At 43.4% G+C, this 25,612-nt stretch overlaps 1 protein-coding gene across 50 annotated transcripts in view; it reads right to left on the reverse strand.

Annotated features, from left to right (window-relative positions):
• The window catches only part of camk2b1 (calcium/calmodulin dependent protein kinase II beta 1), an 87,199-nt gene that overhangs the window by 37,638 nt on the left and 23,949 nt on the right, over window positions 1-25,612 (reverse strand). For 14 of the 50 annotated variants that reach the window (XM_036980223.2, XM_036980217.2, XM_036980215.2 and 11 more), the window contains exons 3-13: window positions 20,858-20,917; window positions 20,566-20,607; window positions 19,996-20,050; window positions 19,579-19,644; window positions 15,635-15,707; window positions 3,460-3,562; window positions 3,204-3,287; window positions 2,833-2,927; window positions 1,720-1,842; window positions 1,357-1,440; window positions 834-876 (exon numbers count right to left, since the gene is read on the reverse strand). In XM_036980223.2, coding sequence (XP_036836118.2) covers window positions 834-876; window positions 1,357-1,440; window positions 1,720-1,842; window positions 2,833-2,927; window positions 3,204-3,287; window positions 3,460-3,562; window positions 15,635-15,707; window positions 19,579-19,644; window positions 19,996-20,050; window positions 20,566-20,607; window positions 20,858-20,917 — 828 coding nt within the window. Of the gene's footprint in view, window positions 1-833; window positions 877-1,356; window positions 1,441-1,719; window positions 1,843-2,832; window positions 2,928-3,203; window positions 3,288-3,459; window positions 3,563-7,759; window positions 7,833-15,634; window positions 15,708-19,578; window positions 19,645-19,995; window positions 20,051-20,565; window positions 20,608-20,857; window positions 20,918-25,612 lie in introns of all 50 variants that reach the window. The other 36 variants (XM_090238012.1, XM_036980235.2, XM_036980222.2 and 33 more) reach the window with 3 other exon arrangements.

Below are 25,612 nucleotides of genomic sequence, written 5' to 3' on the forward strand. Positions count from 1 at the left end.
TGTGAATTATTCATGTGTGCTATACTTAATGAACATTTTTGTAGTGGTTGATGCATTTTTTGGAAGGGAAAATCAATGTTGAAATTACAAACTTCAGAAGCCTTTTTAAACCTCAAATACACTACAAGTTTTACATTTCTCTCCAGCAACAGGGTAATCAAATTAAGATCCTACATATGTATCTCCCCCTTTCTCTCGTCTCTCCTTTTCACTCACATCTCCCTTTCCCTCATCCATCGTTCTCCTCTCCTCTTTCTACCTTATCCATCAACCCGTCTCCCCTTGCTCTCCCTCATCCATCTCTCTGTCTCTCATATCCATCTCTTCTCTGTGATTCATCCCTGGATGACCGAACTCTAATAATGGCTCCTCTTCCTGAGGAAATGAGGGTGTTGGAGTGGGGATGTGGCACACAGGTGTGTGTGTGCGTGCTTGTGTCTGTAGTTGCTTGTGTGTGTGTGGATAAAGCCGGGGGAGGACCTCAGATCATTTTACAATTGAAGTCCTGCTGTTACGATCAGAGTGACTCATGTTCACTGAAGCACCAACCTCCCAGACAGACAGACCGACCGACATGCTGCGTAGCATATGAAAATTAGTTATATACTGTTGAAAATGCACATGTTTGCTACATTTGCTACTGGACTCAACTTCTCATCTCCAAATAGCTGCCACATTGTGTGCATCTCGTCAGTGGCCTTTAACCCCTTGACTTTAGGGAGGGTTAGCTGATCCTGACTCTGTGCCTAAGGGCAACTTCTAGCCAGAGCCCCACACCCTTGCAGGTTCCACACGGAGTAAAGAGTAGGTGTGCGTGTTGACGCAACACTTACCAGAGAAGTTCCGTGAAACCAGCATAGCCGTGAGCACGGCCCCCTGAGAGAGGAGAAGAAGAGAGGAAAGGGTAGAGAAGGAGAAAAGAGGAGAGGTGGTCAAACCAAGACTGCTTTGATTCGACAGAGTCATGTCAACAGGCCACACTTCAGATTATAATATTGTGCAAATCTTTTCCATTCATTTGAGATTTAGGAATATAGCTAGTTTCAAGTTTTAATGACAGTGAGATGCCTTTCTTACATGCTCTAAACCCAACAATGCAGTAATCAATATCAATGCAGCTAAATAGCTACATAACAGGCTATAGCTATAGAACAAGTGTCATGGAATCGTCTTGACTTAAGAAAACGTTTGAGGTCTGAAAACCACTCACAAATGAACTGAAACGGACACAGAAAACGTTTGAGGTCTTAAAACCACTCACAAATGGACTGAAACGGACACAGAAAACGTTTGAGGTCTGAAAACCACTCACAAATGGACTGAAACGGACATAGAAAATCAAAGTCATCCACTGACCTTGAGTTTCCTCCTGGCGTTGAATTTCTTCAGGCACTCCACGGTCTCCTGCCTGTGCATCATGGATGCCACTGTAGAACGTTGCTGTGTGTGAGAGAGACAGAGAGAGAGAGAGAGACAGGGGGATAAAGAGAGATACAGACAGGGAGAGAGAGAGAGAGAGAGAGAGAGAGAGAGAGAGAGAGAGAGAGAGAGAGAGAGAGAGAGAGAGAGAGAGAGAGAAAAGATACAGAGGAAATGTAAGTCACATGAGTCAAAAGTCACAGAGACTTAGTTAAATCTTTGCACCTTTGTGTGTATGTATATGAGTGGGTGTTTATCTCTCCTGGATATATTACAATACATAGTGACATGTGTACTTACGCAGACCCATGGGTGTTTGAGGGCCTCCTGGGCGGTGATCCTCTTGGCAGGGTTGATGGTCAACATCTGGTTAATCAGGTTCTTAGCCTCTGGAGTGACTGTGTCCCACTCTGGGGAGGGAAACTACACACAGGCACACACACAGACATACACAAACACAGACACACACGCGGGCTTGTTCAGGTTCTAGGCTTCTGGACTCTCCATTTGTCTATATAATACTCTATCACTGAAAAGTATTACAGTGGTAATCAATCAAATTCTATCAGCAATGTTTCAAATGTTCCACTGCTCTGAACAGGTCCCAGGTGAGTGCACTCGCTGGCCAATCAATTACATTGAACGATCAATTATATAACTAAGTACCAGGCAGAAGAGAAAGCCAGCAGACACACAGCCAGCGGAATACCCCGGGTAAATATACTGGGTACTCCTCTCTATATAAGACTGTGTTTATAGACGTGGTGTAAAAGTGTACTCTCTCACCATCCTTACTAAGACAATGTATGTCCTGTATAAATAACGCATTTACAAATAAATATGTAACATCGGGATGTGACGGCAAATTGTCTCCAAGCGATCTGGGACAATGTGTCTTTTAAAGATTGGCTTTTGGGGTGCTAAACGTCATCATAGCTCAACGACAATCTCCATGACATTCTTTCCTGAAATGGGACTAATGTGCTCAAGGTACTGTAGGCACTTTCTCGCTCCTCTAAAAATATTAATGAGGTGAAAAAGAAACGGGGGGAGAGAGGCAGAGAGGAGGCGCTGCGGGGAAGGGAGTGGACGACCGAAATAGGGAGAGAGGGTAAAGTAAGTAAGATGAGGTGTACAAAAAAGAGAGGGACAGAAAAAGAGAGAAAGAAAGAGAGAACAGGAGAGCAAACAGAGAGCAGTGTGGCAGTAAGAGTGAGAAAGTAAAGAAGTAGAGGGGAGTGAGGCGAGGAAAAGACAAAAGAAAGAGAGGACATGACGAAAGGAAAGGAGAAAAGGAATAGAGTGAGGGGATGAGGAGAATAGAGAAAATGGAGAGAAGACAAGAGAAGATAGGAGAGGACATCAGGTAGCAATGGAGAGGAGAGCAGGCCTCGTCCAGATCTTGTATCTCACATCGTATGCCCCTGCTTTTATCTGTTGGTACAGTTTGTGCTGGTCCTCGTCCCAGAAGGGAGGGTAGCCCACCAGCAGGATATACAGAATCACCCCTGAGAAAGAGAGACAGAGAGAGCGTGAGAGACAGAGAACGCAAGAGAGAGAGAGCGAGATTAAAAACGAGAGAGTGAAACACACAGATGGAGAAAAACACAGAATCAGCATTTTTTATGAATATTTACTTTGCTTTTGTGTCCAAGCATTTGTGTCTGGGTGTGAAGGTATACATGTGTGTATAATGTCTGTGTGTGCCCAAAATAGTGTGTGTGTGTGTGTGTGTGTGTGTGCGTGCTCATGCACGCGTGTGTGTAAATGTGTGAGATGCTCACCGCAGGCCCAGATGTCCACAGGTTTGCCATATGCCTCCTTTCTCAGAACCTCAGGGGACAGGTATCCCGGTGTGCCAGCAAATCCTGCAGCACGACAATACACACACATACGCACGCACGCACGCACACACGCACGCACAAACACACAAATACAAACAACTCCAAGCTTAGCACATCACGCCTAGTGGGATGAATAAAGGTTGGAAACATGTTGGTGTAGTACAGTCAGAACCACAGATCTAGGGTCAGAACGTACCAAACCAGGCTTGCTGATCCCCCTGTACCTCGATGGCCAGGCCAAAGTCAGCCAGCTTGACGGCAGCATTCTTGCATTTGCTGGCCAGGAGCAGGTTCTCTGGCTAGGGGGAGGAGGGGGAGGAGAGGGGCGCTAAGGTTACTCCTGCTTTGAACTAGAAGAGAAAGGAGGAGGGGGAGAGACGGAAGACAGGCAGACATCCAAACACTCTTGTGGTGTTTGCAACAGTGGATGGCCACCCAGTTTATTTACACACATACACAAACAGTAACAGAAAAAACACATAGATGTACCACATGAAAACACACACACCGGAACACCTATAGTTTGCTGTGGTTTAGGGTATATTGGTTTGGGCTGTGGTGTGGGGAGCTGGTGGTGGTGCTGCCCCCCCCCCCCCCCCCCCTCCCCTCTCTCTCTCTGTCCCAGATAGAGCAGCCTCATTACTCTCTGTCAGAGGGGGACTCTAATAATGGGCTGCTATCCCCACTGGCCCCTTCTCTCTCTCTCTCTCTCTCTCTGCAGGGCTACTGTGCTGTAGACCTACTGTAGCCTAACACCTAACACACAATAGAAATGTTCCCTTCGTTCCCATTGCTCGGATGTTTGCAGATCTGAAGGGACTGGATAGGTATAAAGGATGACTTCTGGCATATTTACTTCACCTAGATAGTTTGCATGATAGAGCGTGAGGCACTATCTAGCTCAGACACACATTCTCTGTTACTTTCCTCGCAAACACACGCCTGTAGAGAGTGTGTGAGGTATAAACACTGTGTTAACAGTGTCACTGCTGACCCGGCATTGCAGTAGCTCATGTCATTGCAGCCTGTCTTCCTCTTTATGTCTCATTATTACACCCCCTCCCTCCCTCATCCCTCTACCTCTCTAGTTTGGAGCTGTAATAATACTGACTTGTGCATTTTTCTTTTTTCTTTTTTAGCTTTTTTTAACTAGTCAGTTAAGAACAAATTCTTATTTTCAATGACGGCCTGGGAACTGCCTTGTTCAGGGGCAGAACGACAGATTTTTACCTTGTCAGCTCAGGGATTCGAACTTGCAACCTTTCGGTTACTAGTCCAACGCTCTAACCACTTGGCTACCCGCCGCCCCAAATGAGGCAATAACAACAAAACTTGGGCTCTGCGCTGCTCGGAAGCAGAGGAGAGAGAGAGAACAGAAGGAGAGAGAAAGAAAGAAAGACCTCAAAAGAGAGAGAAGGAGGAAGAGTGAAAAAGAGAGTGAAAGCGAGACAGGGAAAGAGATAGAAGAGAGCGAGAGAAAGAGAGCGAGTGAGTGAAGGGAGAGATAGAGAGAAACAGCAAAAAAGAGAGCGAAGGAGTGGGAAGAGAGAGAAAGAGAGTGAGGGCAAGGCAGAACGAATGAGAGAGGAACTGTAATCCTGAGGCGGTTACCTTAGTTGGTGTCATCTCACCCTCAGCCACATCACAGCCTTAACTCCCGTATCTTGCCTCATTTGCACTCACTGTATATAGACTTTTTGTTTTCTTTTGTTCTACTGTATTATTGACTATGTTTTGTTTATTCCATGTGTAACTCTGTGTTGTTGCTTTGTGTCGAATTGCTATGCTTTATCTTGGCCAGGTCGCAGTTGCAAATGAGAACTTGTTCTCAACTAGCCTACCTGGTTAAATAAAGGTGAAATGAAAAACAAATATGATTCAGGGTTTACTCATTTGTATGGAGAAAGTTCAAACTTGCCAACACTGCAAGCACTAGGATAATCCCTGCTATGATTGTGGGTGGATTTCAGATTAACTACAAGCACTAGGATAATCCCTGCTATGATTGTGGGTGGATTTCAGATTAACTACAAGCACTAGGATAATCCCTGCTATGATTGTGGGTGGATTTCAGATTAACTACAAGCACTAGGATAATTCCTGCTATGATTGTGGGTGGATTTCAGATTAACTGTAAACTTCCAATAAATAGATTTCAATATCCAAACACACAATGTCCAGGCCACGCGCACAAACACACAATGTCCAGGCCACGCGCACAAACACACAATGTCCAGGCCACGCGCACAAACACACAGAAATTCAACACGCGCAGACAGACAGACACGGAGACAGACAAACATCTTTCTCTGCACATCGCATAATAGCAGCCCTCTGCAGCAACACACAGTTCCTTCCCGCCCTCCCTCCTTCCCTCCACACACACACACACACACACACACACACACACACACACACACACACACACACACACACACACACACACACACACACACACAATAAAGTGGGTTAGGTGAGGGAATGCGAGTGTGAGAGATTGCGGTGCTGGAGAGCAGTGAGGGCCTGTGTGTGGGTGTTTGGGATGGAACGATTCCCAGCTCTCTCGCTCTCTCTTTCTCTTTCTCCCTCTCTCTTTCTCCATCTTTCCTTTCACAGGAGTAGAGTGGGAGCTGTTTCAACATTCCAGACATGGCTCTATCTGCTCAGATTCCTTCTGAGGGAGTGGAGGAGAGGAGAGGAGAGGAGAGGAGAGGAGAGGAGAGGAGAGGAGAGGAGAGGAGAGGAGAGATGCAGCCAGACAGACAGGCCTCCATTTAAATAGCACTCCAATTGTGAAACCAGAGACTGGGTTAAGTCATTTAGCCTAATTTCTCTGTTTTTGGGACTTTAGAAGAAACATATCAACAGAACAGTGTGCCTTCTTTGTAGTTGTGCTTTACTTTTCACACTAATCAGTTATTCATAACTGTTTGGTGGTCCCAATTTGATTTGTTATTTGCTGATTCGCGCTTCCAAGACGGGAGTGTTCTTCTCGCCACTCACGACACTCTCAGAGGTTGTCCTCAGTCATATCACACTATGGCCTACTGGGTGAATTGCCCCAGTACTGCCAGACTGTAACCTGACAGGTGTGGCAGCTAAATAAATAAAATAGCCACAACAGTTCTGATAAACACAACACTACTTGAAGAGGAATGCTGCCACAGCCCGGGGGCCTGGGCATGCCACTGGCATTCGCATAAAAGGGCAATTCCATGGAATCCAAAATGAATTTACATTGGGATGCAGTCGCAACCACAAGTCTCACAAAACCCCAATTTGGATGAGACTGACTTTATGACCAAAATGATCCTCTTTACACCTTGTAGTCAATGTTGACAGTATAACACATGTTTATGACTCAAAAATATGGCGGAAATTGTTCAAAGTAGTCCTTGTGCAAAGAGTTCTATGGTTTATTTAACTTTGCAATCATTGGTTTTTATTTTACATACATTTTTAAGTGAATAATCGGAGTCTCAGCACCACTCTGTTACTGTGGAATTGGCCAGAGACTACAGCGGCAGACTACATCATGCAAAACAAGGTATAGCTATAATAATAATATAATAGTTATAATAACACACAAGCTTGCTCACAGACCCCCAAGCATACCCACAGACATACAGGATAGGACAGAACAGGAAAGGACTGCCCTGACCGCAAGCCAATCACAGTAGACTCAGTAAACGGCAACCGCTTCTGTTGCAGTAGTTTCATCTATAAATACAGTCTCACTGGAAGCTATACAACTCCATTGGAAGCACCATAGAGACAAATCAATTGGACAAAGTGATTGCCATTTAGAAATCTGTAGGCTATTGGGAAACAGAATAACATGGGGCTAATTTTAATACAGCAGCCTAGGCTGAAGAGTAGAGAAACAAACCCTGTTCCAAGAGAGGGCCGACATAGTACAGCATGGCATAGCATAGTTTAGCAAAGCATAGCAGAGCCATCAGTCAGCTAGTGTAACAAGCACACATATTGGCATTCTCCACAGACTAGGAGAGGTGCTGTTTCAACAAGAGGACAGGAAAGAGAGGGTCTGCATTTGGCAAGGGTTAAAGCTGCTGTTTCAACAACAGGAGAGAGATAGGGGAGCAGCATTTGGCAAGACATAACCAGATAGGCCAAAGGTCACAGAACACATGGTGCAGAGAGAGACGGTGCTAAAGTAGGTGAAGAATCTGACCTGAAAACAGGAGACTGACCATGGCCAACTGACTGCTTTTGATTGCTTTTTAATATGCAAACTAATGGGTAGGCCTGACAAGCTACAGCATAACAGAAGAGACAAAATACTTATCTAAAGCTACAATCCAAACAGTGATGCTGGAAAACGTCACTTACACCAACACACAAATAGAGGATAGACACACCTATACACACACTGGACACACACTGAACGGGCAACAGTTACACACACGCACACATACACATTGGACACACACAGGAGACAACATACAGGCAGTAAGGTGATACCTGTCACTCACCTTCAGGTCTCGGTGCACCACGCCCATTTGATGGCAGTGTAGCACTGCCTCCAGGATCTGCTGGATGCAATGACTGCATGCAAACACCAGGGGGCGCATGTTAGTCTGAACAGCATTGCTACATTCCCGTGCAAAGGCCAGGGGATGGGGGGGATGGGGGTGGGGGACTTCTATCACACAGACACACCTTCTTGCGGCCCATGGCCAAGTTAATCGCCCAATGGTTTGGCAATAAGAGTGACCAATAATCTAAAAGATTAGCTACCAATTAGGTGACCAATAATCTAAAATAATTGTATAGATGTGAGCAATATGGTGGTGCCTTGTGGATTGGAGTTCCCACCATATAACTGGTCTTCACCCATCCAATAAATGAAAGATCAATGGTCAACTTTCAAGTAAAAAGGAGAAGTCAACATCAAATGTATGACGATTTCATGAAAAGGTATGAGAATTTATGAACACGGATCCATGTGGGGAGGAGACAGACATATGGTAGGAGGCCAGGTACATGTGTGCATAGACAGGTAGCATTTATATTATCGTGATCCAACACAGGGAGGTGTGCTGCTGCATGCACACGCATGTTGGGTTGGAGGGGCTGTGTGAGAGAGAGGTGTGTGTGTGTGTGTGTGTGTGTGTGTGTGTGTGTGTGTGTGTGTGTGTGTGTGTGTGTGTGTGTGTGTGTGTGTGTGTGTGCGTGCGTGCGTGTACATGTGCGTACGCGTGTGTTTTTGGGGGGGAAAGGGAGGGTAAAAAAGGTTCAGTGGTTGGTTGGGTTCTTTGTCTGTCAAGCAAAATGCCAAATAAAAGTAAAAACTACTTAATTCTAATTCTAACTAAGTAAAACGATCTGCAGTGTGTAGTTATTTCAATCTGTCGATGCAATATACTTATCTAGCAGTGACACCTGCAGAAGATGTGTGTTGAAATAGACTGCAGTAAATCATTATTTGTGTCTAAAATATACAGTACATAGAATATTGACTTTTCCGTATGCAGTAAAGAAATCATATACTGTCTATTAGATGTAATGACACCAAGTGAGAGAGAGAGAAAGTGAAAGAGAGAGAGGAGAGAGAAAGAAGAGGAGAAGAAGAGAGCACAAAGAGAGAGAAATATTAGAGCTTAAACAAGGGAGAAATAGAGTTTGAGAAAGAGAGAGAGGGAAGGAAAGAGAGGATAGTATGTGAGTGTCTTGGTGTGAGCGAGCTAGCTGATTGACTCCGGCTTGGACCGGCCTGGAGGTAAAGTTCAGGGCTATATATTACGATCCCTAGTCTTCTCCAAATGAATAAATACTAGCCAGGTCACATCCGCAGGCAGCACAGCGTGTGTGTCAAATAAAATTTTATTGGTCACATACACGTGTTTAGCAGATGTTAATGCGAGTGCAGGGGAGAGGGGTGTGTGTGTCTATGCACATAGACAAAGATATCTACCTACAGTTGAAGTCGGAAGTTTACATACACTTAGGTTGGAGTAATTAAAAGTCGTTTTTCAACCACTCCACAAATGTCTTGTTAACAAACTATAGTTTTGGCAAGTCGGTTAGGACATCTACTTTGTGCATGACACAAGTAATTTTTCCAATAATTGTTTACAGACAGATTATTTCACTGTATCACACTTCCAGTGGGTCAGAAGTGTACATACACTAAGTTGACTGTGCCTTTAAAACCTCTTGAAACTAGGGGGCACTATTTTCATTTTTGTAAAAATAACGTTCCCAAAGTAAACGGGCTATTTTGTCAGGACAAGATGCTAGAATATGCATAGAATTGACAGCTTATGATAGAAAACACTCTAAAGTTTCCAAAACTGTAAAAATATTGTCTGTGAGTATGACAGAACTGATACTGCAGGCGAAAGCCTGAGAAAAATCCAATCAGGAAGTGACTCATGTTTTGAAAGCTCTGCGTTCCGATGCATCCCTACTGAGCAGTGAATGGGCTATCAACCAGATTCCTTTTTCTACGTATTCCCCAAGGTGTCTACAACATTTTGACGTAGTTTCACGCCTTTATGTTGAAGAATGAACGTAAACGACTACATTGCGTAAGTGTCCGGCTGAGGGCTCTCAGAGTAATTCTTGCGTCTTACTGAAAATACAGCTGTCCCGGTTGATATATTATCGAATAGGTATTTGAAAAACACCTTGAGGATTGATTATAAACAACGTTTGCCATGTTTCTGTCGATATTATGGAGCTAATTTGGAATATTTTTCTGCGTTGTCGTGACCGCAATTTCCGGTCAAATTCTCAGCCAAAGGTGAAGAACTAACTGAGTTATTTTGACTACAAAAATAATATTTTTGGAAAAAAGGAACATTTGCTATCTAATTGGGAGTCTCGTGAGTGAAAACATCCGAAGCTCATCAAAGGTAAACTATTTAATTTGATTGCTTTTCTGATTTTCGTGACCAGGTTCGCTGCTACTAGCTAGGCATAATGCTATGCTAGGCTATCGATAAACTTACACAAATTGCTTGTCTTGCTTTGGCTGTAAAGCATAATTTCAAAATCTGAGATGACAGGGTGATTAACAAAAGGCTAGGCTGTGTTTCAATATATTTCACTTGTGATTTCATGAATATGAATATTTTCTAGTAATATTTTATGTCTGTTGAATTATGCTAATTAGTGTCAGTTGATTACAATTCTCCCGGATCCGGGAGAGGGAGTTCCAAACAGCTTGGAAAATTCCAGAAAATTATGTCATGGCTTTAAAACCTTCTGATAATTTGAGTCAATTGGAGGTGTAGGCCTTGTATTTCAAGCCCTACCTTCAAACTCAGTGCCTCTTTGCTTGATATCATGGGAAAATCTAAATAAATCAGCCAAGACCTCAAAAAAACAATTGTAGACCTCGACAAGTCTGGTCCATCATTGGGAGCAATTTACAAACACCTGAAAGTACCACGTTCATCTGTACAAACATTACTACGCAAGTTTAAACACCATGTGACCACGCAGCCATCACACTGTGTTCTGTCTCCTAGAAATGATTGTACTTTGGTGCAAAAAGTGCAAATCAATCCCAGAACAACAGCAAAGGACTTTGTGAAGATGCTCGAGGACACAGGTACAAAAGTATCTTTATCCACAGTAAAAATAGTTCTATATCGACATAACCTGAAAGGCCGCTCAGCAAGGAAGAAGCCACTGCTCCAAAACCGCCATAAAAAAAGCCAGACTACGGTTTGCAACTGCATATGGGGACAAAGATCATACTTTTTGGAGAAATGTCCTCTGGTCTGATGAAACTGATGAACTGATGAACAGTTTGGCCATAATGACCATCATCATCATCATCACCATCATCATTATGTTTGGAGGAAAAAGGGGGAGGCTTGCAAGCCAAAGAACACCATCCCAACCATGAAGCACGAGGGTGGCAGCATCATGTTCTGGGGGTGCTTTGCTGCAGGAGGGACTGGTGCACTTCACAAAATAGATGGCTTCATGAGGAACGGAAATTATGTGGATATATTGAGGCAACATCTCAAGACATCAGTCAGGAAGTTAAAGCTTGGTCGCAAATGGGTTTTCCAAATGGACAATGACCCAATTCTTCCAAAGTTGTGGCAAAATGGCTTAAGGACAACAAAGTCAAGGTATTGGAGTGGCCATCACAAAGCCCTGACCTCAATCCTAAAGAAAATTTGTTGGCAGAACTGAAAAGCTGGTGCGAGCAAGGTGGCCTACAAACCTGACTCGGTTACACCAGCTCTGTCAGGAGGAATGGGCCAAAATTCACCCAACTTATTGTCGGAAGCTTGTGGAAGGCTACCCGAAACGTTTGACAATTAAACAATTTAAAGGCAATGCTACCAAATACTAATTGAGTGTATGTTCACTTCTGACCCACTGGGAATGTGATGAAAGAAATAAAAGCTGAAATAAATCACTCTCTCTACTATTACTCTGACATTTCACATTCATAAAATAAAGTGGTGATCCTAACTGACCTAAGACGGGGAATTTTTACTAGGATTAAATGTCAGGAATTGTGAAAAACTGAGTTTAAATGTATTTGGCTAAGGTGTATGTAAACTTCCGACTTCAACTGTACATCTCTGTCTCACTCCAAGACAATATATTTGACGTTATATATGACACTGTAGAGTACAGTATATAACATATGAATACAGTAATTAACATCCTCCACATACAACACCATCCTGCCAGTCACATTCTGTTAAAAGTCCCCTGAGCACACACATCGCTTGGTCGCTCGTCTTTTCAGTTCGCTGCAGCTAGCGACTGGAACGAGCTGCAACAAACACTCAAACTAGACAGTTTTATCTCAATCTCTTCATTCAAAGACTCAATCATGGACACTCTTACTGACAGTTGTGGCTGCTTTGCGTGATATATTGTTGTCTCTACCTTCTTGCCCTTTGTGCTGTTGTCCGTGCCCAATAATGTTTGTACCATGTTTTGTGCTGTTACCATGTTGTGTTGCTACATGTTGTTGTCATGTTGTGTTTTTACCATGCTGTTTTGTTGTGTGTTGCTGCCTTGCTATGTTGTTGTCTTCGGTCTATCTTTATGTGTGCTGTGTTGTCTCTCTTGTCGTGATGTGTGTTTTGTCCTAATATATATATATATATATATTTTTTTTTTATCCACCCCCCGTCCCCGCAGGAGGCCTTTTGCCTTTTGGTAGGCCGTCATTGTAAATAAGAATTTGTTCGTCATTATCATTTATAAACGCTGCGTATGCACAAAATATGTGCCAAAACATGCGTGTGCCAGTTTTCATGCAAAAGTTGGCATTTATAAAAACTGAACTTGACGTGAGAATGTGCTTATCCTCCCGAAAACTTCAGACCATGCGTACGCACAGTTTCTACTGGTTGAAATATTGCATTGCAAGAAGGCAAAAGTAGCCTAGTAGTAGCCTTGTGCAAATGGGAAATACAGTGCCTTGCGAAAGTATTCGGCCCCCTTGAACTTTGCTACCTTTTGCCACATTTCAGGCTTCAAACATAAGATATAAAACTGTATTTTTTTGTGAAGAATCAACAACAAGTGGGACACAATCATGAAGTGGAATGACATTTATTGGATATTTCAAACTTTTTTAACAAATCAAAAACTGAAGCCCCCTTAAGTTAATACTTTGTAGTGCCACCTTTTGCAGCGATTACAGCTGTAAGTCGCTTGGGGTATGTCTCTATCAGTTTTGCACATCGAGAGACTGACATTTTTTGCCATTCCTCCTTGCAAAACAGCTCGAGCTCAGTGAGGTTGGATGGAGAGCATTTGTGAACAGCAGTTTTCAGTTCTTTCCACAGATTCTCGATTGGATTCAGGTCTGGACTTTGACTTGGCCATTCTAACACCTGGATATGTTTATTTTTGAACCATTCCATTGTAGATTTTGCTTTATGTTTTGGATCATTGTCTTGTTGGAAGACAAATCTCCGTCCCAGTCTCAGGTCTTTTGCAGACTCCATCAGGTTTTCTTCCAGAATGGTCCTGTATTTGGCTCTATCCATCTTCCCATCAATTTTAACCATCTTCCCTGTCCCTGCTGAAGAAAAGCAGGCCCAAACCATGATGCTGCCACCACCATGTTTGACAGTGGTGATGGTGTGTTCAGGATGATGAGCTGTGTTGCTTTTACGCCAAAAAGTTTGTTGCCAAAAAGTTCAATTTTGGTTTCATCTGACCAGAGCACCTTGTTCCACATGTTTGGTGTGTTTCCCAGGTGGCTTGTGGCAAACTTTAAACAACACTTTTTATGGATATCTTTAAGAAATGGCTTTCTTCTTGCCACTCTTCCATAAAGGCCAGATTTGTGCAATATACGACTGATTGTTGTCCTATGGACAGAGTCTCCCACCTCAGCTGTAGATCTCTGCAGTTCATCCAGAGTGATCATGGGCCTCTTGGCTGCATCTCTGATCAGTCTTCTCCTTGTATGAGCTGAAAGTTTAGAGGGACGGCCAGGTCCTGGTAGATTTGCAGTGGTCTGATACTCCTTCCATTTCAATATTATCGCTTGCACAGTGCTCCTTGGGATGTTTAAAGCTTGGGAAATCTTTTCGTATCCAAATCCGGCTTTAAACTTCTTCACAACAGTATCTCGGACCTACCCGGTGTGTTCCTTGTTCTTCATGATGCTCTCTGCGCTTTTAACGGACCTCTGAGACTATCACAATGCAGGTGCATTTATACGGAGACTTGATTACACACAGGTGGATTGTATTTATCATCATTAGTCATTTAGGTCAACATTGAATCATTCAGAGATCCTCACTGAACTTCTGGAGAGAGTTTGCTGCACTGAAAGTAAAGGGGCTGAATAATTTTGCACGCCCAATTTTTCAGTTTTTGATTTGTTAAAAAAGTTTGAAATATCCAATAAATGTCGTTCCACTTCATGATTGTGTCCCACTTGTTGTTGATTCTTCACAAAAAAATACAGTTTTATATCTTTATGTTTGAAGCCTGAAATGTGGCAAAAGGTCGCAAAGTTCAAGGGGGCCGAATACTTTCGCAAGGCACTGTATATGTTGACACTCTTATTCATGCAAAAAAAAAAAAACTATGGCTAAATATAATAAGATGTAATCATTTGCCATTAGTCAGAAGAGCAGACATCTATTTATTTTATCTTTGCATTGGAAAATAATTCTAAATAGTCATCTATTTCCTATTATTTATTTCATTTCCATGATCATGGAATAAATTCCTCACCTTTTCTGACTGTGATATGGTTTCATACTTGTGAAATAGCCTACCAGGCCTACAACAAGTTAGGTTTCCATTAGTCTCTCATTTAATTGGACCCACTTCGCAGAAGTAAATAGATGAGATATTTCAAGTATTTTGTTCTATGCGATCCGATCCCGAAGCGCAGTTTAACAGTTTTCCATTGACGTTTGTAGGCTCTCTCTGAATATTTCTCGAGTAGACAATGTTTCATTTGTAAACCTAATACATATATCATAACCAGTGCAGAATAACTTATTACAACAGATTTCCACGCGCATCTGTCATTTAATTGGGCCTATTGATAAGCTATAACCATTTCAAGTCAATGCTCCATCTATTAGAAAGTGAGCACAGTTTATAACACAGTAGAATTTAACAGGTGAACAGACAGTTGATAATTTGCATTGAAGTGTGTAGACTACTGTAGTATAAAAAAAAATCAGAGTAGACAATGTTTCAGATTTCCCGGGCAGTGCAGCATATTTAGGTTAGGTTCAAAGTAAACACAAAACATTATTGAATTCAAACAATCTGTTTACAGGTCCACAATATTCTTTGTCTTTCGGAAGCATTTCGGATTACAACAAATGTCACAGCAAAATAAAACATTCTGCCAACAAGATATATGATCAAGTTCACCATTGATATTTCTTTTAGATAATTCCAATACGTCCAAAGTATACAGCAAACGAAGGCATTATTGTCACCATAAAAGGTGAAAGACGGCTGTTTTTCAGGCGGTGCCGTTTGGGACGCATCCTTGGGAGTGAGACACGCTCGCTGAAGCCTGAGAAGCTGGGCAAGTGCACTGGTGGGGGTCCCGGGTTGAGGAGGTTGGAGGGGGGAGAGGGATGAGGGGTCAAAGATTTAGGGAGGAGGATGGAGGGCGAAGTCAGACAGTCAGTGCAACAAGAGCAACATAGAAAGGCAAATGCAGGAACCTCAGAATAAAATAAACAAGCACATCGAGACGCAGCAGAGCAACAGACAGACTGATAGACTGAACGACTGACAGAAAAACACACGAACAGACAGGGAGACTGAGATGGAGGGGGCGAGGGTGCAGGCAGAGGTGCAGGGGGTGGAGATGTCGGGCAGAGGAAGGGGGAGGAAGAGGAGTGCAGCTGGTCTCTACACATACTGACCTTCAGGTCCCTGTGCACTATGTCATGTTGGTGAATGTGATGAACACTGTCTAGAATCTGAGTGATACAGTGACTGTGAAGACAAAACAGAGAGGAGGAGAGGGAGAGATGGAGGGAGGCAAGGTGGAAGAAGAGAGGATGGGATGGTGGAGGAGAAACGTGGACAGGTGAAAAATATTGGCAGGTGAACATGATTTTGAAAAGCAAGAAAAACAGTGAGATGGACAGAATATTGAAGAGTGAAAAAAGAATACACATTTGATGGATAGAACAGAGAAATGGAGTAGGAGAGATGGCAGATATGTTGGAGTCAGAAGGGTAGAGGAAGAGTAGGCAGGGCAGGTGGAGATGGAGAGAGATAGGAAGAGGAGAGGGGAGATGGAGAGAGATGGGAGGAGGAGATGAAGTGGATGAATGCAGTGAGGGGTGAGGAGACAAAACCATTTTCAACATGATGAGACACAAGACTACCAACAACAGCACAGCCAGATGTGCTCACAACATAGAGAAAGAGAAGAGAGGGAGGAGAGAGAACGGGAGGAGAGCAGCGAGAAAAGGAGGGAATAAGAGATGATAGAGGGCAAGAGAGGAGGGAGAGAGTAGGGAGAGATAGGGAGAGTAAGAGACTGACATGAGAAAGTGAACAAGGCAGAGAACAGAAAATGAGAAAGAGAGAGATAGAGGAGAGCAGTGGATTGATGTGTAACTGCGCAGTGAAGGGGTTAATGTGCCTTTACCACTCGTGTGTGTGTGTGTGTGTGTGTGTGTGTGTGTGTGTGTGTGTGTGTGTGTGTAGTGAAGGAGTTAAATGTGCAGGATATAATGTGACTAATAGCAGAACAGGAAGACAGCCTGCAGGATGGATACTGAGTGGGAGGACACACACACACACACACACACACACACACACACACACACACACACACACACACACACACACACACACACACACACACACACACACACACACACACTCACACTCACACTCACACTCACACTCACACACACACTCACACACACACACACACAGAGACGCATAAGTGGACATGGCAAGCACTTAAGTACTTAAGTTAAAATAAAGTACTACTTAATTCGTTTTTGGAGGTGTCTGTACCAATATACCAAGGCTAAGGGCTGGTCTTTGTCACGACGCAACGTGGATTGTCTGGATACAGCCCTTAGCCGTGGTATATTGGCCATTTAATCACAAACCCCCAAGGTGCCTTATTGCTATGATAAACTATTACCAACGTAATTAGAGCAGTAAAAATAAACGTTTTGTCATACCCGTGGTATACGGTCTGATATACCATGGCTATCAGCCAAATCAGCATTGAGGGCTTGAGCCACCCCGTTTATAAAGTAGTTTATACCAGGGGATTTCAAAATGTTCTTGCACAGGAACAAACAGGCGACCCAGGAACCCCCATCATGTTAGCGACCCCCCAATTCATGTGAAGAGGAAGTGTAAACTCTAACTTGGTCTATTAGCTAGAAAGGTATCCTGGCAGCGTAAATAACACGTTGCTGTTGTAAAGCAGATTCTCCCTGACAGTCTAGCTTTTATTTGATTGATGATTCTCAAACATGGTATAAAAATAAAATATATATAATACCAGTCAATCGTTTGGACACACCTACTCATTCAAGAGTTTTTCTTTATTTCTACTATTTTCTACATTGTAGAATGCCAAGAGTGTGCAAAGCTGTCATCAAGGCAAACGGTGGCTACTTTGAAGAATCTCAAATATGAAATATATTTAGATTTGTTTAACACTTTTTTGGTTACTATATGACTCCATATGTGACCCGTTTCAGGAAACTAGGCATACAGTGGGGCAAAAAAAGTATTTAGTCAGCCATTGTGCATGTTCTCCCACTTAAAAAGATGAGAGAGGCCTGTAATTTTCATCATAGATACACTTCAACTATGGCTCCGCAGATTTTGCAACCCTAGAGTGGAATAATGCTCTGTTATGGATCAGCTCAGTGAGTTTATTGGAGACGGAGATGGTTATTAGATAGGACGTAAGGGGACATTTAAGTGCTTTTTAATCCGTGAGTAGAGGGGAATTTTCTGATTACATTCCGTGCCCATTTGACTCTCTCTTTCCCTCTCTCCCTCCCATGGACTTCTCTGTTTACTAGGTCCTATGGAGGACAGAGAAACCCCAGTCACACTCTTCACACTGCCCATATATGTTTTATTTTGGGTGAATTCATATTCATTGAGCTAACAACGTCGAAAACATTTAGCTTCTGTCTAATGCCAGAAAACAATTCATGTCCTGTTTTGTGTTCTGCCATGGCAACTCCAGTACATGACAGAAAAAATATATCTACAATTTTAAGCTATACATTTTTTTTGTGTGTGACTAATTATGTCAGTTAATTAAAAGGCCCAGTTATTGCTGGTCTCCTAGGAAACAGGGGGCAAGGCTGACCTGGATGACTGACACACACACCTACTCTCATCATCTCCATATTCACACATTGACATTCAGTGCATAGACAGATGCACACTTGTCTCTACACATACTTTGTTTCACACACACCCCAACTTTCACACACAGGTCCAAACACACACACACTCTCCCTTACCAATTCACACACTAACCAATGTGTGTGATGTGACTCCTCCAAAAAGCCATTGTGTGTGGGTTGTAATATCAGGAGTGAAAGACTGGCAGAATACACTCACTAGAGATAAGGCAGTGACCATGCCCCACCCTGCCCTGTGGTGTGTTTGTTTGTATATGTGTGCTAGAGTACTGCTCTGATAAGGTAGCTGTAGAGGTAGCCACACTGCATCAGTGAAAGGAAGAGAGAGATGACAGAAAATGAGAGAATGTGGGACAGGGGGAGAGAAAATGAGTGACAGAAAGTGAAAGAGAACGAGAAAGAGAACGAGAAAGAGAACGAGAGAGAGAGAGAGAGAGAGAGAGAGATAGAGAGAGAGAGAGAGAGAGAGAGAGAGAGAGAGAGGAGGATAAAGAAAGCAGAGAGAGAGAGGGATAGAGAGGAGGATAAAGGAAGCACAGAGAGAGGCTGCAGAAGGACAGGGTAGCTTCACTGTTCTAATATCCGTCTCCAGATCAGTGCTTATAGCTCATATCTGACTGGACTAGACACTATGGCTACTGAGACACAGATGGGGTCAATCTCAATACTCTCCACTGGCTTCCTTCCCTTGGTCCGATGTCCTTATTATCGCATATCTCAAAGAGCTAGATATCTGACAGCGATGACATCCCACTTCTCTTTCCCAGAGCCTTTGATAATAGTGCTTCTCTTGCACCTTATCAAACCAAGTCAGACCTGAGAATAGGAAGCTGCTTCAAAGTACTGACAAAGACAGTACAGTTTGAAGATAGGCAGAAAAACTGCCTCTCAAATCCCTGATCACACTTGTAGGCGATGTCATGGCAACGTTAGCTAGCTAAACTCATGTGCAGAAACCCGTCACCGGGTCTAACGGTCGTGGTCGTGTTGCCCCAAACTGAGCATGTGCAAGCCGTTAAATCAAAGACACTCCTTTGATATAAAACTTGTTAAAAAGAAAAACGAGAAAATTAACAACTATGTACGGATTTTTTACTTCTCCCATTGACTTGCCAAACCTCAAACCCTGGTCTAGTCTGCAGTCTACTTCGCAAGCGGCCCCAGAAGTCTCGCGATGTTGCGCCTCTGGTTTTCGAAAAAACACTGGTGTATTGAGATTCAGGGTGTGGACAAAAAACAAGGCAGAAGAGGATGGAAGAAGCAAAAGGAGAGTGGGATAGTGAAAGGAGAACAAGAAAGGGAGATGGAGTGAGAAAGCGATAGAGAAAGAAAGAGAGAGAAAGAGGGAGAGAAACTGAGAAAAAGAGAGAGCGAGAGCAGAAGAAGGAAAAAAGGAAGAGAGGGAAAGAGAGAGAGACATGTACTGTATGTGCCAGTCTTACCTGGCATCAGCCTCACTGTAGTACTCTCTGGCTACGATGTCCTCGAACAGCTCCCCTCCAGTCACCCTGTCAACAAATCAGAGACAAGCTCATTAACCAATCACAGCAGCTCATCAGCATTCCGCTCAGTCAGGTCTGAAGCACCTCTCGCTCCGGCTTGCTACACCAGGACTCCCGTTACCCTCGGCAACCCTACTCTCTCTCATCCTCTCATCCTCAGTGCCAGCTGTTACCATGGAAACTAGAACTAGTACTGTTAACCGGCAGAATCTCATGGGAGAGAGCGAGGGAGGGTATAAGAGAGGAGAGTAGTGTAAAAGAGTAGGGGGATTTTAGTGAGTGGATAGACAAATGACAGAGGTGTAAAGAGGTAAAACATTTGTAAAAAAGGAGAGGAGAGAGAGAGAGAGAACTTACAAGTCAAATAGGAGATAGTGGAAGCCTTCCTCTGATATACTGTCATGAAGACGAACTGAAAGAGAGAGAGAGAAAGAGAGGGAGAACTAAGCCATGGAGGGGTCAAATGAAATCTGTATACATTCACATTTGGTCATTTAACAGACACTCTTATCCAGAGCATCAATCAGCAATCGGTGCAGTCAACCAAAATAGCTAAGACAACCACATATCAAGATCGTTGCAAGTAAAACCTTTTTCCAAATAGCTCTCTGATTTCAAACACATCATGGCATTTGGATTAAAGTGTACAGTATAAGGCTCAATGAAACAGTTGAAGAGTGCTTCTTTGATACTAAAGTAGCTGTCCGAGAGCTGTACGTTCATGTGAAAACAGGGGGATAAAGAATGACTTGGAACAAGCAACAAGAAGAAGTGCGAACAATCAGGTAGTGCGAACACTGCAAAAGCATTAGGGGGCAAAAAACTCCCCAAAAAATGTCAACTCAAGGCACTCTCACGTTAAAAAGCCTTTTATTCATACTTGGCCAGTAATAATGCATGGCAACGGAAGGATAAATCAAAACGCACCGAGGCCAGACCCAGGAACCTGAGCCTTCCGTCGCCATGGTACTGAATGTGGAATAGTCAAACAAGACGCAGATATCAAAACTTTGTGCCGGCTTAGAGATTCATATAGACTCATTATAGATGATAGATCGTTGAATCAGCAAACTTTATATTGCAGAATATATGTATACATGTATGTATATAGATATATATTGAAGATTGATAAATGGCAGATTGAAGCAGCATATTGCAGCATACTGTGTAGGTAGGTGGACAGTGCTTTGGTGCGTTGGTTAGTTACAGAAAGACTCACCGATGTTGGAGTGCTTGAGCAGGCGACAAATACGGGCCTCTCTCTCTAGCTTCTGGTGATCTGAGGAGGAAATAACAAACACTTACACACACAGGCCTGAATACTGTAACAGATGCAATATATACTTATATACGTTGACGGCACTTTATTTTGGTGTAATACAAAAATGCACATAAGTGTAACAGAACAAATGGATACAACTTGTGTGTCAGCATCTCCTTAGTACAGCGCCACTGGCTGCTTGGACGAGGGATGTACACAGGCCTAAAAGCATTTCTGACAGAGTGGAGTTGACAAAATGTAGACTGCCTAGTGACTGACTAACTGCCATGGAATGCAAGTTGGAGATTATCATAAAAGTTACATAAGCTTGTACTAGGGTTTGGCGGTAAACAGATGTTCAAATCGTCATACCGTTTCTGTACCATTCCGGGGTATACAGTATTACCGGACCTGCACCCCACAAATTTTTGGGGCAACGGGGATCTTGATCCAGGAGGGGATTGAATGTCTCTAGTCTGGGTACCAGTCTTTTTAGCTAACATTCCACTCCTTGCCACTCCATGTCATTGCCAAAGAAACTGGCTTTTCGGCAATCTCAACGTTCAATATGCAGATGGGTTTATGGCGGAGTTGCTCATTGGTTGTTGGAAATAACATTCATATTTTCCATGACAACATCATGAGCCTCGAAAATATAATTATAACAAAGTTAAAAATAAACATTTAGCTGTTACGTAAGCAAGAGAATTTAGACATGAGCTAGCACATTTTGACAGATTGGTTTCCTCTGGACAAACAAAAAATGGATGCCAACATGTTCTGTGGAGAAAAAAAAAGTGATATAGTTTCAATTAGGTGATAATACCCGAGAAATCGATGTTTGTTGGACATATTGGCACGGATGTTGTTAGGCGCGGAAAAATGTGCCAACATACTGTATCCTCTAAACACCGGCTTCGAGAGCATTAACACTTTTATACAATGGGTTATCAACATATTCATATAATGATTTATGAAAAAATTATTTATTCATACGATTTCATCCTTACACAAGAAATAGTCCCAACACAAATCTAGGGTTGCTACCCAAGCCGGCTTGTTGTTGGTTCTATCAGTTCGGTTGCCAGAAACGCAACCCATTTGTTAAGTCTTTTTGTTCTATATCTATGGAGTGGATCCAGTCGTTCGTTCTAAATGTTCTATTGCCATACTGGCTGGCAACGTTCTTATTCCTTGCTTGCTAGATAGCCAACTACGGCTAACCTACAGTTACTTCAAAGAGTACAGCCAGAACAACAACAAAGTAGCTGCATTTGCATTTATTTAAGCTGTTTTCAAGTGACATTTAACAATGAGCTAATGACGCACAATTTTACCTGGCATAGAAAATGCTCTCTCGTCAGGACACTATTGTTCAGAGGAGCTAGCCAACAGCACAGCTAGCTAACACGATCACTTCAAATGGAAGCTGGAAATACTGCAAACCAGCTGCAATTTGTTTCGTTTGACCTGTTTTCTATTGATTTCTATATATCCATAAAGATTATGCTGATTTTGACTGGCTGAGAAAAGCTGCATGCCTGCCAGTATGGCTCATCCTGACTCCCGACACGTTCATTACTATGCGACAGCTGGAGATTGAATTTGTATATTGAAGCAATGTTGCAAATGTTTGAGGGACAGACAGCAAGGTCGACACGAATCTCCGCTGTTGAAAACTAAATGTTAGTCTAAAAGGAATCTGAGATCATGTGTATAAATTGTCTGTCTGAGCTGATAAAACAGTGGATTGCACAGTCAGACGGAACAAAGTAAATGGGCATTTTAATGTCACAGATTAAGCCGGTGGCAATATGTGGAATAGACACCAATCAGCATTCAGGATTAGACCCACCCATTGTATAATATTTGGATAGTCATTTTGATTGGAGGATAGCTGTGAGGGTTATCGAATCAGGATCAACTCCTCTGTTCTCCTGAGGCCACTAATGATAGAATGTTCATACTTGAAGATGACAGAAAGGCCAGTGTCTTTGGCAATTACAAGGAATGGAATGTTAGCTAAAGAGACTCAGGCTCTCTGCTGTAACGAAGAAGCTTGATCTTCACATTTGTTTATTTAACCATTATTTAACCAAGCCAGTTATGAACAAATTCTTATTTACACCGGCCAAACCATAATCCGGACGACACTGGGCCAATTGTGCACTGCCCTATGGGACTCCCAGTCACGACACGGTGTGATACAGCCCGGGATTGAACCAGGGTCTGTAGTGATGCCTCTAGCACAGAGATGCAGTGCCTTAGACCGCTGCTCCACTCAAGAGCCCATAAATCTAGCCAGTTACCTAACAAGTTAGCAAACCAAATGCAAAGCTGGAGCCCTGAGCTGAATATAATTTATTTGACACATCTTACATTTTTATAGTTATACTTAAGCAGTGACATAGCATGCACCCTGATTCAGTATGTTGGCAGCAGTCACTCATTGTTAGTGATGGCTGTTTACAGTCTGATGGCCTTGAGATAGAATCTGTTTTTCAGTCTCCCAGCCTTGATGCACCTGTACTGACCTCGCCTTCTGGATGATAGCGGGGTGAACAGGCAGTGGTTGTTGTGGTTGTTGTCCTTGATGATCTTTTTGGCCTTCCTGTGACATCGGCTGGTGTAGGTGTCCTAGAGGGCAGGTAGTTTGCCCCCGGTGATGCATTGTGCAGACCTCACTACCCCCTGGAGAGCCTTACGGTTGTGGGCGGAGCAGTTGCCGTACCAGGCGGTGAAACAGCCCGACAGGATGCTCTCGATTGTGCATCTGTAAAAGTGTTTTCGGTGACAAGCCAAATTTCTTCAGTCTCTTGAGGTCGCTGTTGCGCCTTTTCACCACACTGTCTGTGTGGGTGGACCATTTCACTTTGTCCATGATGTGTACGCCAAGGAACTTTAAACTTTCCACCTTCTCCACTACTGTCCCGTCGATGTGGATAAGGGGGTGATCCCTCTGCTGTTTCCTAAAGTCCACGATCATCTCTTTTGTTTTGTTGACATTGAGTGTGAGGTTATTTTTCTGACACCACACTCAGAGGGACCTCACCTCCTCCCTGTAGGCCGTCTCGTCATTGTTGGTAATCAAGCCTACCACTGTAGTGTCGTCTGCAAACTTGATGATTGAGTTGGAGGAGTGCATGACCACGCAGTCATGGGTAAACAGGGAGTACAGAAGAGGGCTGAGAATGCACCCTTGTGGGGCCCCAGTGTTGAGGATCAGCGGGTTGGAGTTGTTTCCCTCACCACCTGGAGGGCGGCCCATCAGAAAGTCCAGGACCCAGTTGCACAGGGCGGGGTCGAGACCCAGGGTCTCAAGCTTAATGACGAGTTTGGAGGGTACTATGGTGTTAAATGCTGAGCTGTAATCGATGAACAGCATTCTTACATAGGTATTCCTCTTGTCCAAATGGGTTAGGGGAGTGTGCAGTGTGATAGCGATTACATCGTCTGTGGACCTATTGGGGCGGTAAGCGAATTGGAGTGGGTCTAGGGTGTCAGGTAGGGCGGAGGTGATATGATCCTTGACTAGTCTCTCAAAGCACTTCATGATGACGGAAGTGAGTGCTACGGGGCGGGGCGATAGTCGTTTAGCTCAGTTACCTTTCTTGGGAACAGGAACAATGGTGGCCCTCTTGAAACATGTGGGAACAGCAGACTGGGATAGGGATTGATTGAATATGTCCGTAGACACACCAGCCAGCTGGTCTGCGCATGCTCTGAGGACTTGTCTAGGGATGCCGTCTGGGCCTGCAGCCTTGCGAGGGTTAACACATTTAAATGTTTTACTCAAGTTGGCTGCAGTGAAGGAGAGCCCGCAGTTTTTGGTAGCGGACTGTGTCAGTGGCAATGTATTGTCCTCAAAGCGAGCAAAGAAGTTGTTTAGTTTGTCTGGGAGCAAGATGCCAGTGTCCACGACGGGGCTGGTTTTCTTTTTGTAATCTGTGATTGACTATAGACCCTGCCACATACGTCTTGTGTCTGAGCCGTTGAATTGTGACTCTACTTTGTCTCTATACTGACGCTTAGCTTGTTTGATTGCCTTGCGGAGCGAATAGCTACACTTTGTATTCGGTCATGTTTCCGGTCGCCTTGCCATGATTAAAAGCGGTGGTTCAGATTGGTCGGACCAGCGTTGAACAGACCTGAGTACGGGCATTTCCTGTTTTAGTTTCGGTCATTCTCTTGTCTCCTTTCCTTCATCCTAATTGGAGTGAAAGCACTGGACAGGTGAAAACATGTGTAGGCTGGTGGTGTAGGCAACCACCATATCAAATCAGTGCAAATGAAGGAAAACAGAAGAGGAGAGTATTCGATTATTGAGATGCATCCAAGAGTTTCTGAGATGAAGAGAGTTGAGACTACTGAGATGTACCCAAAAGCTTCTCCATCGACCAGCAACAAGCCAACCAAAGACAGCCAGCACTTGTAAATAAAGTTATTTTGATTTATTATATAACAGCTGTCTTTTTCTTTCTAGCTGTTCTTTGCCAATAGCAAAGCCTCTTCACATAAGCGCTGCTAAAATACAACTGCACTGTGTACCTACTACCCACTGCCCACTTCCACTCAGACAGGGAAGATGTTATTTAGTCTTTTACCACCTTCTGTCAATCGATGAAAGCTAAACCTGTAGCAGACAGACATTGACTCAAACTGCTTGTTCAATCAATAGACAGATCTGGTCTCGTAATAGTCCATGTTTTACTC

This window comes from Oncorhynchus mykiss, chromosome 6 (assembly GCF_057628025.1).
Source record: "Oncorhynchus mykiss isolate SJ-2025 chromosome 6, ASM5762802v1, whole genome shotgun sequence".
Classification (NCBI taxonomy): Eukaryota; Metazoa; Chordata; class Actinopteri; order Salmoniformes; family Salmonidae; genus Oncorhynchus; species Oncorhynchus mykiss.